The 16,409-nt window shown below is 38.8% G+C and overlaps 3 protein-coding genes across 4 annotated transcripts; 2 read left to right on the plus strand and 1 right to left on the minus strand.

The window, feature by feature from the left end:
- The first annotated feature begins 316 nt into the window (after window positions 1-316).
- LOC104728532 (histone-lysine N-methyltransferase ATX5-like) lies at window positions 317-6,862 on the plus strand. 2 transcript variants are annotated; one of them, XM_087487430.1, is made up of 23 exons: window positions 317-1,846; window positions 1,919-1,974; window positions 2,058-2,271; window positions 2,360-2,488; window positions 2,561-2,629; window positions 2,724-2,792; window positions 2,879-2,970; window positions 3,062-3,154; window positions 3,325-3,460; window positions 3,556-3,658; window positions 3,750-3,849; window positions 4,106-4,230; window positions 4,457-4,602; window positions 4,702-4,806; window positions 4,968-5,032; window positions 5,124-5,337; window positions 5,424-5,510; window positions 5,593-5,652; window positions 5,736-5,825; window positions 5,913-5,999; window positions 6,092-6,166; window positions 6,254-6,354; window positions 6,438-6,862. In XM_087487430.1, exons 1-23 carry the CDS (start codon window positions 1,004-1,006, stop codon window positions 6,526-6,528), a joined length of 3,150 nt encoding a protein of 1,049 aa, XP_087343556.1. In that variant the 5' UTR covers window positions 317-1,003; the 3' UTR covers window positions 6,529-6,862. The 2 variants fall into 2 exon arrangements, with proteins under 2 accessions (XP_087343556.1, XP_087343558.1); XM_087487432.1 differs by having other exon boundaries at window positions 326-1,846; window positions 2,579-2,629.
- A 71-nt stretch (window positions 6,863-6,933) lies between these two features.
- LOC104728536 (uncharacterized) lies at window positions 6,934-11,861 on the minus strand. Its single transcript, XM_010447501.2, has 5 exons — window positions 10,933-11,861; window positions 9,570-10,431; window positions 8,109-9,402; window positions 7,876-7,962; window positions 6,934-7,781 (listed from the first exon to the last, which is right to left on the minus strand). Exons 1-5 carry the CDS (start codon window positions 11,477-11,479, stop codon window positions 7,017-7,019), a joined length of 3,555 nt encoding a protein of 1,184 aa, XP_010445803.2. The 5' UTR covers window positions 11,480-11,861; the 3' UTR covers window positions 6,934-7,016.
- Window positions 11,862-12,057: 196 nt separating this feature from the next.
- On the plus strand, window positions 12,058-15,882 carry LOC104728545 (putative plastid-lipid-associated protein 14, chloroplastic). The gene is made up of 14 exons (XM_010447508.3): window positions 12,058-12,357; window positions 12,583-12,903; window positions 12,995-13,038; window positions 13,124-13,202; window positions 13,286-13,402; window positions 13,482-13,664; window positions 13,757-13,843; window positions 13,953-14,059; window positions 14,145-14,232; window positions 14,329-14,409; window positions 14,520-14,596; window positions 14,689-14,824; window positions 14,912-14,974; window positions 15,078-15,882. The coding sequence occupies exons 2-14, from the start codon at window positions 12,598-12,600 to the stop codon at window positions 15,723-15,725; spliced, it is 2,016 nt and encodes a 671-aa protein (XP_010445810.1). The 5' UTR covers window positions 12,058-12,357; window positions 12,583-12,597; the 3' UTR covers window positions 15,726-15,882.
- Window positions 15,883-16,409: the final 527 nt, after the last annotated feature.

Consider the following 16,409-nt stretch of genomic DNA (forward strand, 5'->3'; position numbering starts at 1 on the left):
TGATATAAATCTATGTAAAAATAAACACTGAAAAAGAGTAATGAATTCGAGGAAATAACTGTACCTACCATAAAAGGTTGACTTCAATAAGATGAAAAAGAGATATATGAATGAATGACCAAACAAAACACAAAAAGAGCTCGCGTGTACTCTGTGTCGTAATCGTACCAAGTAAAAACTTCCAGTTCCAGAGTTCCATGGTTCTTGGAGCTTATTACACATATCAACTACAAAAAAAATCAAAACACAGAGAAAAACAAAAGTCCGATTTCGAAATCGAAAGAAAGAAAAATTAAAACAAAAACATGAAGAGAATAATAATAATATGTCTTGAAACTGAAAACCAGAAGACACGAAACAAAGCAAGGAAGAGAGAAAGGATAAAGCGCAAGTTAGATTATTTACATCATTCGCCTGTATAATGTGCACACGTCCGAGAACACACACAAAAAAAAAAACAATCTTTTTGTTTTATTTTTCTCTTCCTTCCTTCATCGTCGTCGTCTTCTCTCTCTCTTAAAAACTCTGTCACGCTCTTCTCTCTCTAAAAATTTTCTCACCGAAGCAGAATAAAAAGGTTTCGTCTTTCGATTAAACAAAATTCAGCATTCTGTTTTTGTTCCCTTATCCAAAATCAAAAAACAAAAGTACGCAATTATTTGTTTCTTACAACTTTTAAGAAACAGAGAGAGAGAATAAAAAAAAAAGTTTGGATTTTTATAGGAACAGATCTCTCTTTTTTTTTTAATCTGTCTCTCTCTCTCTGTCGCTCTGTTCTTGAATTGTTTACAAGCTTCCTTCAACAATTCTGCTACTTTACTACGATCTTTCAGATAAAGTGGGTCAAACCCAACCGAGGATTATCTGGTTTTGTTCGTTCAAGGACCTGGAATTGGGGGAAAGATTAGGGTTTGTTGAATTTGAAAGAGAGAAAGTTTTTTTTTTTCTTCTAAGTGTTGTGTGATGCAGTAGTGTAGTGATTGGGTAGCTCGAATCAGAAGATATGATAATCAAACGGAATTTGAAAACTCGAATGCCGAGTTTGAAACGATACAGCTCTGTAACTGAGGAAGATGGTCGAGCTCGTACGAAGAAGAAGAAGAGAAAGGTCAACAACTTCAATGGTGGTGATTACTATTACCCTCTTAATCTTCTTGGAGAGATTGGTGCTGGGATTGTTCCTGGTAAACTCAATGGCTGGTGTAAGGAGCTCTCGTGTTCTCCTCAAGTTGAGGTTGATGTTGAGGAAGAGAAAGAGGAGTTAGAGTCAAAGAGGTTAGTTTCTGATTCTAGCCACCGTGATAGGGTAGGTGAGGTTTCTCGTCCACCGGTTGTGAGGACATCTAGAGGAAGAGTTCAGGTGCTTCCTTCTCGGTTTAATGACTCGGTTATCGAGAATTGGAGGAAAGATAGTAAAAGCAGTGGCGAAGAACGCGAGGAAGAGATTCAAGAAGAAGCATGCAGGAAGGAGAAAGTCAAAGCTAGTTTCAAGACTAAGCAACAGGAGCCTAGGAACTATAAGTATGGTAGTAGTGCATTGTTTGAAGAAGAAGAGAGAGATGATGCTGAGGATAAATGTGAAGAGATTGTTAGATATAATAATAGTAAGATGAGTTCGAGGACCTTGGTTGAAGATGAGACTCGTCCTAAGAAAGAAGGTGTTTATGGACCGGAAGATTTTTACTCTGGTGATTTGGTTTGGGGTAAATCTGGGAGGAAGGAGCCGTTTTGGCCAGCTATTGTTATAGATCCAATGACACAAGCACCTGAGCTTGTGTTGCGTTCTTGTATACCTGATGCAGCTTGTGTTATGTTCTTTGGTCACTCTGGGACAGAGAATGAAAGAGTATGTTATATATATTATATTGTCTTCTTATATGATTCTCAAAACTGTTTGTTAACTTGATCATGTAAGCAGGATTATGCATGGGTTGGAAGAGGGATGATTTTTCCTTTTGTGGATTATGTAGAGAGGTGAGTCGCCGTTGAATGTTTCTATACGAGATTAGTTTTTTTTTTTATATATATGTGTGCTTAATAGTTTAGTTGTTATTTAGGTTTCAAGAACAGTCTGAACTGCGGGGATGCAACCCTGGGGATTTCCAGAAGGCACTTGAAGAAGCTCTTATGGCTGACCAAGGATTCACAGAGAAACTGATGCAGGATATTCACATGGCCGCAGGTAACCAGACTTTTGATGATTCTGTCTACAGATGGATTGAAGAAGCTGCAGGCTCAAGCCAATATCTTGATCATGTTGCTCCAAATCAGGCAAGTTTCTCTTTGTTTGGAGTTCCTTTTTGAGCGTGTATAGTTTATTCTTTTCATGGTCATAGAAATGAGTTTTGTATAATTGCAGAACATGATGAAGAAATACAGAAATCCAAGAGCCTGTATAGGATGTGGTATGGTCCTTTCTTTTAAGACGGCAGAGAAAATGAAATCTCTGGTTCCTGGAGATCAATTATTGTGTAAACCTTGTTCAAGGGTATGTTTAAAGTTTTTGGTATGCTCCTTGTTCAGTTTCAGTTCGATGAAGTCAAACTAATTATCGTTGCAGCTAACAAAACCAAAACAGGTCTGTGGGATATGCAAGAAGATATGGAATCGTTTGGATAGTCAGAGCTGGGTAATAAAGCATACAAATTTATGTTATATTGTTAGTGTTGAATCACCTAATGTTTTCTTGTAACTTTACTGTTTGATTACATACTGTGATTCAGGTGCGTTGTGATGGGTGTAAAGTATGGGTTCACTCAGCGTGCGATCAAATATCACATAAGCATTTTAAGGTAACATGTTCATGTTGCTCGTTGTCGAGGTTATCATTCCCAATTACTTTCATGTATTGAGATAAATTTCATTTGTTAATATGAAGGATTTGGGGGAAACAGATTACTACTGTCCCACATGCAGAACAAAGTTTAACTTTGACCTATCAGATTCTGAAAAACAAGACTCAAAATCCAAGTAGGTTCTCTTACCTCCAACTGTTATTGTTAATTCTTACTGACGATTGAATTGTGAACAAATTATAAATTTTGAGAGTTTTTTGGTATAGACTTGGCAAAAACAATGCCCCGATGGTGCTTCCTGATAAGGTTATCGTTGTATGCTCTGGAGTTGAAGGCATATATTTTCCAAGCCTTCATTTGTAAGCTGTCACTATATTATCTTTATTTCGTATTGTTTTCACTTTGTTGCCTCGTAATTATCCTAGACTTGGCGAAGCAACAGCCTCTAACCTCTTAACTTATCCAGACTTTTAGGTATATTTGTTGAAATATATATAGAGTATTCTTACTCCCTTTGGTTTATATACAGAGTCGTATGTAAATGTGGATCTTGTGGCCCTGAAAGGAAAGCACTTAGTGAATGGGAAAGGCATACTGGTTCAAAAGCAAAAAATTGGAGGACTAGTGTTAAAGTGAAAAGCTCCAAGTTGCCTCTAGAAGAATGGGTTTGTTCAAAATTTTCATAGTTTCTCTTTAGGGATATGATCTCTTTCTTTTAAGTCTCTCTGATCATTGAATGCCATATACCTTCACACTGCAGATGATGAAATTAGCAGAGTTCCACGCAAATGCTACTGCAGCAAAACCTCCTAAACGACCTTCTATAAAGCAGAGAAAGCAGAGGTTGCTTTCCTTTCTTAGAGGTAGTAAGCAATTCGGATCTCAGCACCTATCCAAAAGTTTCTACTTAAAAGCTGCTTATGCTGGTTTGTTCTTTTGTTTCACTATTGGCAGAAAAGTATGAGCCGGTCAACGTGAAATGGACAACCGAGCGATGTGCAGTTTGCAGATGGGTTGAAGATTGGGACTACAACAAGATCATCATTTGCAACAGGTGCTGTTCTAAAATGCGTAGTTTCTCTACATTTTAACGACAAATCATAGATTTTGATTGAAAAGCATTACTTAGTTCCCATAGTAAACTTTGTGCATGCTTGATCTTACGTTTGCATTATCTTCTATCTTTAGATCTCTCGTAATATTGAAGTTCATCTCGCTATTATTATTAACAATAGTTATTTCTTGAAATATCTAGAAGAAAAGTATCTGACTTGTGAATATTTTTGTCTTCTGTTGCTTTTACTCTTCAGATGTCAAATAGCAGTTCATCAGGAATGCTATGGGACGAGAAACGTTCGTGACTTCACATCATGGGTCTGCAAAGCCTGCGAGACACCTGAGATCAAACGAGAGTGTTGCCTCTGTCCTGTAAAAGGTATGTCTAATTCCTTTTTGCGTTTCTTATTTGGTGAAGCATATTTAACATGGTCTTGTCTTATTAATCTGTTACAACTACTGCAATTAGTAACAGGTGTTCTTCACTATATTACTTAAAAGAGATTATTTGACTATCCATTCCCCTCCGAAATTTTAGTTTCATCGAGAATTTCACAATTTTGTCCATCAACTAAACTTGCCAATTTTTGTGTACTGATAAATAGGAGGTGCATTGAAGCCAACTGATGTGGAGACACTGTGGGTTCACGTGACATGTGCTTGGTTTCAGCCTGAAGTATGTTTTGCAAGTGAAGAAAAAATGGAACCAGCTTTGGGTATTTTGAGTATTCCATCAAGTAATTTTGTGAAGGTACATAACCTGGTTCCTGTTCCTAACCTTTTGGGAAGTTTCACTATGTGCAAAACTAAAAAAAGCCGGAAACCTTATGCTGTTTTTGATATATTCCAGAATTGTGTAATATGCAAGCAAATACATGGCTCATGTACTCAGTGTTGCAAGTGCTCTACATATTATCATGCCATGTGTGCTTCCCGAGCTGGGTATAGAATGGAGGTGAGCCATATTATTTCTGAGTTTTCTTCGTTTCATATTTGACCAGTATGGAATCAAATTGCTGTAACAAATTGTATTTGAACTGGTATTTAGTAAACTATGTTCAATCTCTAAGATATCATAAATTTTATTTTGATAATATATGCACATTTTGACTGTAGTTGCACTGCTTGGAGAAAAATGGTCGACAGATAACAAAGATGGTGTCGTATTGTTCTTATCACAGGTAAGTTATTCTCAATACCTTTTGCTTGCAAAGTCCTTTCCATCTGATTTTGGGTTATGATTTTTGTTTTTCTATGCGGTTTTTGGTGTAGGGTTCCGAATCCAGATACCGTGTTAATTATACAAACGCCTTCAGGGGTCTTTTCTGCAAAAAGTCTTGTTCAAAACAAGAAGAAAGCGGGTTCAAGGCTTATTTTAGCTAATAGAGAAGACGTTGAAGAGTCCGCGGCTGAGGATGCCATTCCAGTTGATCCATTTTCTTCTGCTCGTTGTCGACTATATAAAAGAAAGGTTAATAGCAAGAAGGTACCTACAATAGTTCTGTATGCATTGGTTAAAATCCCTTCTGTTTGGTAGACTGATCCAATTATGTGTGTGTTTGTGATTTATAGAGGACAAAACAAGAAGGTATTCCTCACTACACAGGAGGACCTCGTCATCATCCTTTAGCAGCGATCCAAACTCTGAACGCATTCAGGGTAAGAAAGAATCATTATGTAGCATAATGTGCCAGGAAACGCAAATTGGGACTGAGTCTTTTTTGTTAAATATAATGTGTAGCATGTGGCAGAAGAACCCAAATCATTTTCCTCGTTCAGGGAACGGCTTCACTACTTGCAGGTAAGCAAGCATCCCCCATATGTTGGAAAGAGGTTGTAATATGTAATTGTATCAATATCTGATGAGTTTTTGTCTTGTGACAGAGGACAGAAATGGATCGGGTTTGCTTTGGTCGATCTGGTATACATGGATGGGGCCTTTTTGCGAGAAGAAATATTCAAGAAGGAGATATGGTAAGCAGAACCATCTGAACATACTTCTTTCAAGAAGGGAAACTCTCTGTCGTGTTGAAGAATGTTAATAATATAATTTCTTCTCAGGTTCTTGAATATCGTGGGGAACAAGTGAGAGGATCCATTGCAGACTTGAGGGAAGCAAGATATCGTAAAGAAGGGAAGGATTGCTATGTGAGTTGGAATCATTTTTTTCCCTTGTGACAGTCTTAACTTTGGTTGTGAAAATCGATTTGTAAAACTTTATATTTTTAAATTTGTTGCAGCTGTTTAAGATTAGTGAGGAAGTAGTGGTGGATGCTACAGAAAAAGGGAATATCGCTCGACTAATAAATCATTCGGTAAGCAATCCATCATGTATATAAATTGAGTGTTTACCGACAGAGAGAGAGTCTTATGTCCAAAACCTGGTGTGTTGTGTGATGCAGTGTATGCCAAATTGCTATGCAAGGATTATGAGTGTAGGAGATGACGAAAGTAGGATTGTTCTGATTGCCAAGACCACTGTAGCCTCTGGCGAGGAGTTAACGTATACACACATCAGTCTCTTGAACATGATTCAACAATCACCCTTCGATTCATTGAATATGACATGGTTGTGTGTTTTTGCAGATATGATTATTTGTTTGATCCAGATGAGGCAGATGAATTCAAAGTGCCATGTCTATGCAAATCTAGCAACTGCAGAAAATTCATGAATTAGAGAAAGTTGTATGTAGCTGCTCTTACACAGAAGAAGAAGAAAGCAGGGCAATGTTTGTCCTCAATTACAACTAACCCAGGAAGCTTGAATAGGAAACGTATGGAGCTTAAAGCTGATGTAACCTCTGAATAAGACACTTCTAAGCTCCAAGGCATTTGTTTTGTAGGTATAGAGAGACTAGAGAGAAGTTCGTAGCGAAGTCCTTATTTTATGTATAGCTAAATTCCAAACTTTTTCCTTTTTTAGGGTTTCAATAACTCAAAAGCTCAAAAAGCAAAAAAATGAAAAACACTGCAACGCATTTTTTGTTTCTCTAATGTGATTTCTTTTATTATTTCTTTCGGCACGAAATGGGTAAAGATGGCACAAAACAAAAGGAACATGAGAAGAAAATAGAGATATGAATTTTGAAAAGAAAAAAAAATTGCATTGGAAGTAAAAGATTTTGAAAAAACAAAACAGAAATGAGATGGAAATATAGAAAAGTCTTAATGTGTACTTTGAGGAGAATCATGTATCCGACTTATTACTGACTCATCAGATTCATGAACTAATGGTTCTGTTACCTTTGGAGATACATCCCCAACAACTACACTTCCATCTCCATCACCATAACCATCATCAGCTTCCTTCTTCTCTTCTGCTTCTTCCATGTTCTCGTCTACAGACAAATCTTTCCGCTCATCGACATCCATAGCCACGCGTGCCGGTGAAGCTACTGACAAGGTAACTGGATCATCTTCTGGAACGCCATCATGCTCGGGAGCCGGTGAAGCTACTGACAAGGTTACTGGATCATCTTCTGGAACACCATCATGCTCGGGAGCTGGCTCCATTGTTTGGTCTACACCAGCTCCATCATCTGGCTTCGGCTTTGTCTCTTGCTCATCACCTTCAATGTTGTCTGAAGCCACAGCTTGCACGTAACCTTCAATGTCATCCGACGCCACAGCTTTTAGGGCCTCAGGTGACTTGTCTGGGTTGGGAGACAAGGATCCTGTGTCTTGTGTTTCTATCTCCATTTCTGTACCAACATGTGACGGCACTTTTTGCAGTTCATTTTGGGATGTGTCTGAATCTGACACATCCCCAATTTTCACATCTGATGTCTCCATTGAACTAATTACTTTCACTTCATCATTGTTTTCGACTTTAACCAGATTGGAAGGAGAGACTTGAGAAGGCCCGTGATTTTTGACATTTGGAAGACCCTTTATTTCAAATCGTTGCTCCTTATAAAAGTCCATAGCTATCTGCAAGTGGGAAAAGATCACATTAATATATCGACATGAGTCTCAAACTGCCAGGAGCTACTTCCAGAGTTCCTTGTCTTAGTTAGGGCATTACCTGAAATACTGAAAAGTTCTGAGATGGTAACAGTGAAAGAGCCGCCAAGGAAGTACTGTTACTTTTGGGCACTCTCTTCCCACCTTCCTGTCATTTAGAGAATGTAGAGATATAAGAAAAAAAAAATCTCAAGTTACAAACAAATGATTGATGTCTTCTAGAAGCTTTTGCTTCATCAGTTTGATATCAGAGCTTGTCTCTTTGATTTCATGTCTGAGGATAGAAAATTTTACCTTGAGATTTACAAACACGGCAGTTCCATCATCAACTGTTAAATGATCTTCACCTATCAATAAGCTAATGCATTTACGCAGCTCAGAATCAGCAAGTCCTGCTGATATATCAAGCTTTGAGAGATAATGCCGGCGATAACGTTCAGTGTTATCAATAGTTTCTGAAACAAGATCTTCAGCTGCAACTTCCGCCGTCACTTTAGGAGAACTTGCATGCACTTCTTTTGCTGGAGATGTTAGATTTGATCCAGCTTCAACGCTTTTTGCCCTGTTATTATCAGAGTGGCTTGTTTGGCCGCCAAGAGACTCATCATCAGCAACCTGAGCTGAGTTATCATCTTTAACAGACATTGATGAGACTTCCATGCTCGCATCTCCATTTCGAGTTTTCCATTCATCTGCACCAGAATCCCAGCCCCGGCCTTGCATCCGCCTGTTATGGTCCCACTCAGATCCCCCATACATGTTTGATTCATCCCTGAAACCACTATTACTCATATCCCCAAAAAAACCATGCATGTGAGAAGCGGTTGAGGCATCCATCATATTCTGCCACCCGAGTGGACGCATGTGACCAGAGAACCTGTCAGCATCAGGTATATGGTAAGAGATTCCCTGATGGTTCATTTCCATTGAAGGCCTCACCCCAAAGAGAGATGGAGATGGGAATTGCGGCATCATAGTTTGGAAACCTCCATGAGGTGGAACGTGTTGAAATGGAATATATCCATTTGGAACTGGAGATGGCCAGCTTGGGACACCTCTCCACATATTATTACCTTGCCCTCTGCCCATCATCCCATCAACGCCTCTCTTATAACGTCCACCGGTGTTGACCCTGTTATCTTCTTCTCGAGGACCAACTCTAGGACTACTAATGCCACTCCTAGATTCAGGTCTTGGAGGGAAAGAAGAATGGTTCTGGTTGGCTTTATTGTTAAACGATAGTTCTGCCTGTGACGTCTCATCAACCAGAAGCCTTTCCTCCTCAGTTGCTGAATAATCCCTACCATTGTTCCTATGACCTGATTCTTCAACCTCAAGACTACGTCTTAAACCACCCCGATTATTGTATCTCCGGTCAAGACTAGTCGCAGAGGGAGATCTTTCAACCATTGGGCGGGGAGAAGCTTTGGCGGCAGAGGACCTTTCAGCCGGAAACTCGCCCAAAACACCATCTTCCATCTTTGCAGTTTTCTCAGAAACTTTATGTCTTATACCTCTCTCTGAACCGCCAGACAGCTCAGCCGCCTCCCTTGAAGAACCACCTTTGGTTATCTGATCCGACACATTCCTGTTTCACCATAACAAAAGCTTTGATCAATCTCAACTTTCAATTGTCTTCAAAAGCTTACCACACACTATTAAATCTGAAGTTCAGGCAGTAACCCAAATCTACATTAGAATAAATAAGAATACACAGAACCAATCACAACACACTAAAATAGACAAATCATATACCCATTTTCATCTTGAACCACCGCACTGGAAAGTTGGCGCTCTGATCTTATCGTATCACCATCAGGCTCTGCTCTGTTGCTTCTAGAGCCTAAGGTTACCTCCTGATAATCCTGATAATCTGGAGACCTCCTACCTTCCCTCCTCTCCTTATACCGACCACTTTGATCATCTAGACGAGACACATCACGATCATTATCCCTTTCACGGTCGCTTTTACTTCGTTTCCCATCATGATAATAGTCACGACTACCACGGTCTTTTTCTCTGTCATGGGTCTTGTCCCTATCATGATCCCGGTCCCGATCTCTACTCCTATCACGGTCCCAATCTCGTTCATGGTAACGATCATGCTCATAATCTCGACGATCGCGATCACGTTCCCGATCCCTATCACGGTGGTCCCTATCTCTTTCATAGTCACGATCACGATCCCGAACTCGTTCGCGGTCCCGATCATTTCGATCACTTTCTCTCTCATAGTCTCTATGGCGTTCACGGTCATGATATCCTTCAAGTTCACTGTCAGGCTCATGACCATGGTCAGTATCCTGAATTTTAGATTTTTTTTTACTTTCATCTCGGAGGAGCTTTTCATCAGACTTAGGATGCTCTTTAGTAGGTCGGTCATCTCTCTGCTTGTCACCTTTCTGTTTGATGTCCTCTTCCTTGTCTTCCCGATACTTATCTCTTTTCTCTCCCTTTTGCTTTCCATCTTTAATGTAGTCATCAAGCCTATCACCAACATCATCGCTGTTATCTTGATGCTTGTCTCCAGCACCATGATCATCCTTCTTACGCCTTGATCGCTTCTCAGTATAATTTTCCGTACCAGGACTCCTTGCATAATCCTGAGCTTTTGATTCTGAATCCAAAAGAAAGAGAAAGATTAGCAAACCCATTAAGAAACTTTGTAAACAATCCAATTGATCTATGAGCAATCTTTACCAAAAACACCTACGTTTCTGAAATAACATAATAACATGTATTCTACCTGTTAAATGTAGCCTCAAACTCTAATATAATAGCAAGAAAATAAGCACTATCCCCATCTATCTTGTAAAGGGCAGAAGAACAGAAGCAACGTGTATAAATACTGCAAATGTTAATAACACTAACTACTTCAAAAGTCTACACTTATATAGTTCGTCTTAGAGTAAGCTTTTTACTTCATTTCCAAATCCAACAATGGGCAACGAGAAACAGGTTTTGGCATGGAATAACAATTCTAAAGATCAACATCACAAAACGAGCACTCAAGTCAATTTAAAACCAAAAGAACAGTCTTTTCTAAACAACGCTACTAAAGGCAATCTGTTCATTTTCAAGGCTCCTACTCGAATCAAATCATTTGAAGAGATCTTACCAGTTTTATCAGAACCACCTTTAGATTTATGATGATCATCACCATCATAAAGCTTGTCACTTTTCCCTTCTTTATACTTCCTATCTTTCTCCCTCTCCCTCTCCTTCTCAGAATCTTTACTCTCCCTTCTACTAGACTCCCTATGTTTCCCATCACTCTTACCACTACTCTTCTTCGTCTCCTCACCATCCCCATCATCTCTCCTCCTACTACTCTTCTCACTAGACGACTTCACCTTCTTCGAACTCTCACCTTTCTCATCATCTTTCCCATTCCACCTATCACTACCACCACTATCACCACTCTTCCCTTTCCTCCTCTTGGACGAAGAAGAAGTATACTCCTCATAATACTCACCATTAACAGAATCATAATACTCTTTACGCTTATCACCAGAACCAGACTCTTTCGAAACCCTAACACTAGAAGCAATCTCTTCTTTACTCTTCTTCTCCTTCAAACTCGACTCTTTCTCCGAATCAGAATACTCCTTCGCCGCCGCCGCATCCTTATGCTTACTCGATTTATGCCTCGTACTCCTCGGCATCTTCTTCCCTCCTCACAAATCTCTCAACAAAAACCCCCAAAAATCGATTTCAAACCCTAAAATCGAGATATAAAAAACCAAGACGGAGGTTTTTAGGGGACTTTGGATTTTTGATTTGATCTTTACACCGTATATAATACAAAAATACAAGACTCCGATTAGGTTGATCGCCGCCGCCGGCGAGATTTATAATTGGAGAAAATTTACGAAAGAACCACGGAGCGGGAGATATAGAGATAGAGAGAGAGAGAGAGAGAGAGAGAGAGAGAGGCTTAATGCCCTTTCAATGTTGAAGAAAACGAGAAACTGTTTTTTTTTTTTTTTTCTTCTTCGGACAAGGGGAAGAGTAGACTAAAGGGATAATTTAGTTAATGACTATCTTAGCCTTTAATCGTGTGTATCATTTACGGTTTTATGCCACTGGGGGGGGGTTATCAGATCGAATTTTGCTTTCTTCGTCCGGTTTTTAGTAGAGAAAGTAATGTGCGCTTCGGTTATTTCCACGTCACACGGTTTAAAAAAAAACTGGATACAGCTGGAGCTTATTAAGCCCAGTAAAGGCCTGTTAAGGAGGTTGTGGGTTCAATAAGGCCCAAAGAGAGATTTTACTTTTTTTGGGTTGGGGATGAGACTGAGAGAGAGAGATATTTGTAGGAGAAATGGAGTGGCGGAGGTAGACGTGGGTCGACCTCGAGGCGCGATGCCTCAGGCGTACTTCATCACGCAACTCTCACGAGCCACTTTGTACTTATATACAATTTTATACTGATTAAGAAAGACCCAAAAAATTTTTTGAATGTGAAAGTTGCCTTCTTCTTTCGTCTCTCCACCAGATCCCTCTCTGTCTGTCTATCTCTGTCCCTCTCTGTTTTTGATCGGTAAGTTTTTGATTTCGTGTATAATGATTGTTCAATGATTGTTTACGGAGTTGAGATGTTCACGTAATCTCTATTTGTGTAAAGATATGAAATTTGTTGATTAATTGGGATTTTAGTGTTGGTGAATTTGAGTTTCCTGTAATAGTAATGTCAAACTAGCTGTGTTTGATTGGTTTGTGTGTTAGTATTTGATATAAAGTTGATTACTTTTGGATTTTTATGTAGAGGGTTTTTGGGTAGATGGCACTCTGTGGTGTTTGTTCGACTCCAAATCTGCCGAATTTGCAAGTATTGCGTAACTCCAGCATTGTTGGTTTGAAACGTAACCGTAGTCTATGGCAGCCGACAAGTTCGTTTCGTGCAAAGCCTGTTAAGTTTCGTTGTTCATCTTCCTTAAAACCTTCATCATCTGATGTGGAGGAGATAGACGAGGATGTTGGGAATGGTTCTTCGGTTTCTGTGGATGATGGATCAGCACATGTGAAGCAGTTCATGTGGTCTGATTTTAAGATTCTTGATCGTGTTAGCATTGGTCATGGCGGCAGGGTATTTAAACCAATTCTATGTTTTCTTTTTTATGTTGGTTTTTTTATTTGTCACTGTGTTTCTGATTTGGCTTTACTTCCTTTTTGTGCAGGCGGATGAGCTTGTGTTTGAAGCTATAGTTCAGGTTCCAGATAGGTCAGTTACTACTTAATATGTATTTCAAGATTTCAAGATGATGATTTCAGTTCAGGGCTTCATATGTGGTGCTTCAATTTCACAGCCCTTTGTTTAACCAAGGAGTTGTCCTCCGGAAATTGAATACCACTCGAGCTCAAAAGAGGGGAAGAAGAGCCATTGAAGTTCGTCCCTCCCATTTCGGTTTCTTTTGTTACTTATTGCAATCTCTTTAGTATGTTAACTAATTTTTTACTACTAATTGCAGGTATTGAAAAAGTTAGTTCGTCGTAGGCTTCTGTACCATTCTTACTCAATGCAAGTCCACGGTTATATCTCCAATACCTTAAGCGATGATCCGTACTCATTTACCCTCGTACATGGGGTAAGTGCCTCAAAGCGGTGCAGTTTTACTGTTTAATCATATGTTTCTACGATTCATTAATCTTCATCTCATCTTGTAGTGCCATGGAAGTTTCTCGATTAGGCACTGGCTTCAACAATCTGATTGGCTTCCAACATTAGAAGCTACTCTTGCATTAGATGAAGAATCCTTTAGAAGAGTGGGGGATGATACAACTGGAGGGCCTGCAGTTTCAAGGCAATTAAGACTAATCCGTATACTAATGAGAGATATTTTAATCGGAGTATGTATTGTCTCCTTCAAGCAAGCGTAGTACTTCTTTCTTTTTGCATTGATTTTCTTAACATTTTTCTTTTGGTGGTCTTTAACTTGAAGGTCAATTACTTGCACAGCCATGGTCTTGCTCACACAGAACTGAGACTGGAAAATGTGCATATTAGTCCTGTGGATAGGCATATCAAAGTTAGTATATGCTTTCAGTAGTGAAGTTTGATTATTAAGCTAACTTATTAATTAGTTATGTATGTTTCAGTTCTGTCAATTGATTTCAAGTCTTTTTTCAAACTTATAGGTAGGGATTCTCGGAAATGCTGCTGACTTTTACGGTGATGGTGCAAGTACTAGCAGCGCTTACAGTACAATGGACAGAAGACAAATGATGATAGCATTCGACATGAGGTATTTTGAGAGAGATGGTAATTATAATAATGTTTGTTTTCATTTCTAAGCCTAATTTTTTACATTTCCTTTTTATGGTCAAAAGATGTGTTGGATTCATGATGGCAAAAATGATACTTCAAGAACTGATGGATCCATTAATCTTTGCGAAATTGAAGTCTTTCCTGGCAAAGGTATTTAACTGGGCTACAGAGTGTGCTCGTTGTAATAATCCATAAATGAGTTTGATGTTATAAACTTATGTTGATTTCTTCTAAATGTATATCTAGGGGAATGATCCTTCCTCGCTACGGGAATTCTTTGTGACAACGCTCAATACAAACTCCGAATCTGGAAATACCGGAGTTCAAGTAAGTTCTCAGAGCTGTGTGCTATCTTACACCTCTCAGTATAATTGCTAGTTCGTTCACTCGTCTTGAGATAAAACAGTTGCTTATCATCACCCTTTATTTGCTGTCAGATACTTGATAGAAACTGGGGAGCAGGTTGGCACCTTTTATCATCATTAATTGCAACCAGACCTTCTAAAAGAATAAGGTAACATAAATAATATTACCAATCTATGGAGGCGTTAAAATGGGTAAGAACTAAGTAGTTACATTGACATAATCTGTTGGTGTTTGGTGCAGTTGCTTGGATGCTCTTAAGCATCCTTTTCTATGTGGACCAAGATGGCGCGTTGCCCCATCAATGGATATCATCAGATGGGGTCTTGGATCAACCGCTGTAAAGATTTCAGAAGAATACATTTACCGCATGCCTCAGGTATGTATGTATGAGATATTTTTCTGTTAGTTTAAGAAGTTTGAACCTTTACTCTCAGTCTCCTAACTAAAAGACTATCTTTTGCAGCGCCAAAGACTTGCCCACTTCATTGGACTAATGGAGATGCTAAATCCTTATCCAAAACCAAACGTACGAATCACCATCTCTCTTGCTCCTTTAGTTTTGACATGTTGCACATTTAGTTTGTTACAATTAGTGAAAAACGTGGTTTTAATCTCTTGTGTAAACACAGTGTTGGTTGGAGCTTTTACCGGGTAGATGGCGTCTGTTATACTCAACAGGAAAGCACATAGGTCTAACTTTGCGCCAGCCCTCTACACGAGCCTTAATAGGCAATGTTCACTTAACAATAACCCAAGCTTCAGAAGCAGCAAACAACACTTCACTTTCTTTTACCTCTGATATTGGCTTCACTGCCATAACCAGCAAAGACTGGCCACACAACAAAACCGGCGCCACCGGAAAGTTACAAACGCTCTCCCAGTTCAGACTAGTAGCCGGCAAAAGACTTTATCTCAAAGAAGAAAAAAAGAACATTGGTAAGTTCTCAATGGGTGAACCAGACGCTGAAGAAGGTTTAGCTGAGAAGCTTGAAACCGAGAAATGGAAAAAAGTAGTGCCCTTTAAAAAGTTTCCGTCGAGTCTTCCTGTAGCGAAACTCGTCTCCGGAGAGATTGAGGTAACAATGAACATGAATGATCGTATAGAATCGCCTGAGAACGTGATTGGAGAAGTTAGAAAGCAGATTCCGCAGGAAATGTTTGATCTTTCTAAGCTAGTGTGTGGGACTTATATAGACGGTAGGTTACTTGTACTTAGGTGTGTGAATGGTTCAGCATTGTTGTTTACAAGGTCTAGCTTCAACGATAAGTCTATGTAGCCACTTGCCTCGGTTCTTTACGTATATACAAAGGATCATTCTTTTTAGAACTAAAACCCTGTAGTCAGTCTCTCTGTGTATGTTGTGGTAATGTTTGCTTCTTGATTGAGATTGTAATAAGAGCCTTATTAGTAAGAAAAAGCCCAAGATTTTAATATTGTATCATCAAATCATGAAGATACCATTTCATGATTGAAACAGAAACACAATGATTTGCAAGGCATCTGTCGACTGTCTAAAAGATTCGTCCTGAAGTATCATTTATATTCTAATAGAAATAGAAATGGTATTTCGTACATTTTTATTCATTTTGTAAAGATGAGCATCCACAAAAACAAAGTATCATAAGAATTTTTTTAGTTGGATCGAATTTTTTATTCTTTCTAATATGCTTTAACTTTTTCGTCCATATCCTAATGAGGTTTGGATATTTAAGATAGAAATGATACTATGATTTCGAATATTTTGGGAGTACATATAATGTTTTAACTTTTACTGTTTAAAATTGGATAAAAAGGAGAATATGTTTTGTCTTTTACAGTGAGCAGTAAAGAAACACGTGTTGTAGAAGTCCACCTAACATGGTCGAGGGGACATGATTCTTGATTTCTTTGAAATCAAATAGGCCTAAATAATAAGTACATACCTGAAATTCGTTTTACGATATGTATTTAAATGGACAAA

This window comes from Camelina sativa, chromosome 2 (assembly GCF_030686135.1).
Source record: "Camelina sativa cultivar CO46 ecotype springtype chromosome 2, ASM3068613v1".
Lineage (NCBI taxonomy): Eukaryota > Viridiplantae > Streptophyta > Magnoliopsida > Brassicales > Brassicaceae > Camelina > Camelina sativa.

Bases quoted from the DNA above. Each gene is read 5' to 3' on its own strand.
- LOC104728532 (XM_087487430.1), top strand. From the start codon at position 1,004: ATGATAATCAAACGGAATTTGAAAACTCGAATGCCGAGTTTGAAACGA. The intron at 4,231-4,456 runs GTATGTCTAATT...ACTGATAAATAG, and splicing joins TTGCCTCTGTCCTGTAAAAG to GAGGTGCATTGAAGCCAACT. The intron at 4,603-4,701 runs GTACATAACCTG...GATATATTCCAG, and splicing joins CATCAAGTAATTTTGTGAAG to AATTGTGTAATATGCAAGCA.
- LOC104728536 (XM_010447501.2), bottom strand. From the start codon at position 11,479: ATGCCGAGGAGTACGAGGCATAAATCGAGTAAGCATAAGGATGCGGCG. The intron at 10,432-10,932 runs GTAAGATCTCTT...TTTTGGATTCAG, and splicing joins AGGTGGTTCTGATAAAACTG to AATCAAAAGCTCAGGATTAT. The intron at 9,403-9,569 runs GTATATGATTTG...ATGGTGAAACAG, and splicing joins GTGGTTCAAGATGAAAATGG to GAATGTGTCGGATCAGATAA.
- LOC104728545 (XM_010447508.3), top strand. From the start codon at position 12,598: ATGGCACTCTGTGGTGTTTGTTCGACTCCAAATCTGCCGAATTTGCAA. The intron at 13,039-13,123 runs GTCAGTTACTAC...TCAATTTCACAG, and splicing joins ATAGTTCAGGTTCCAGATAG to CCCTTTGTTTAACCAAGGAG. The intron at 14,825-14,911 runs GTATGTATGTAT...TATCTTTTGCAG, and splicing joins ACATTTACCGCATGCCTCAG to CGCCAAAGACTTGCCCACTT.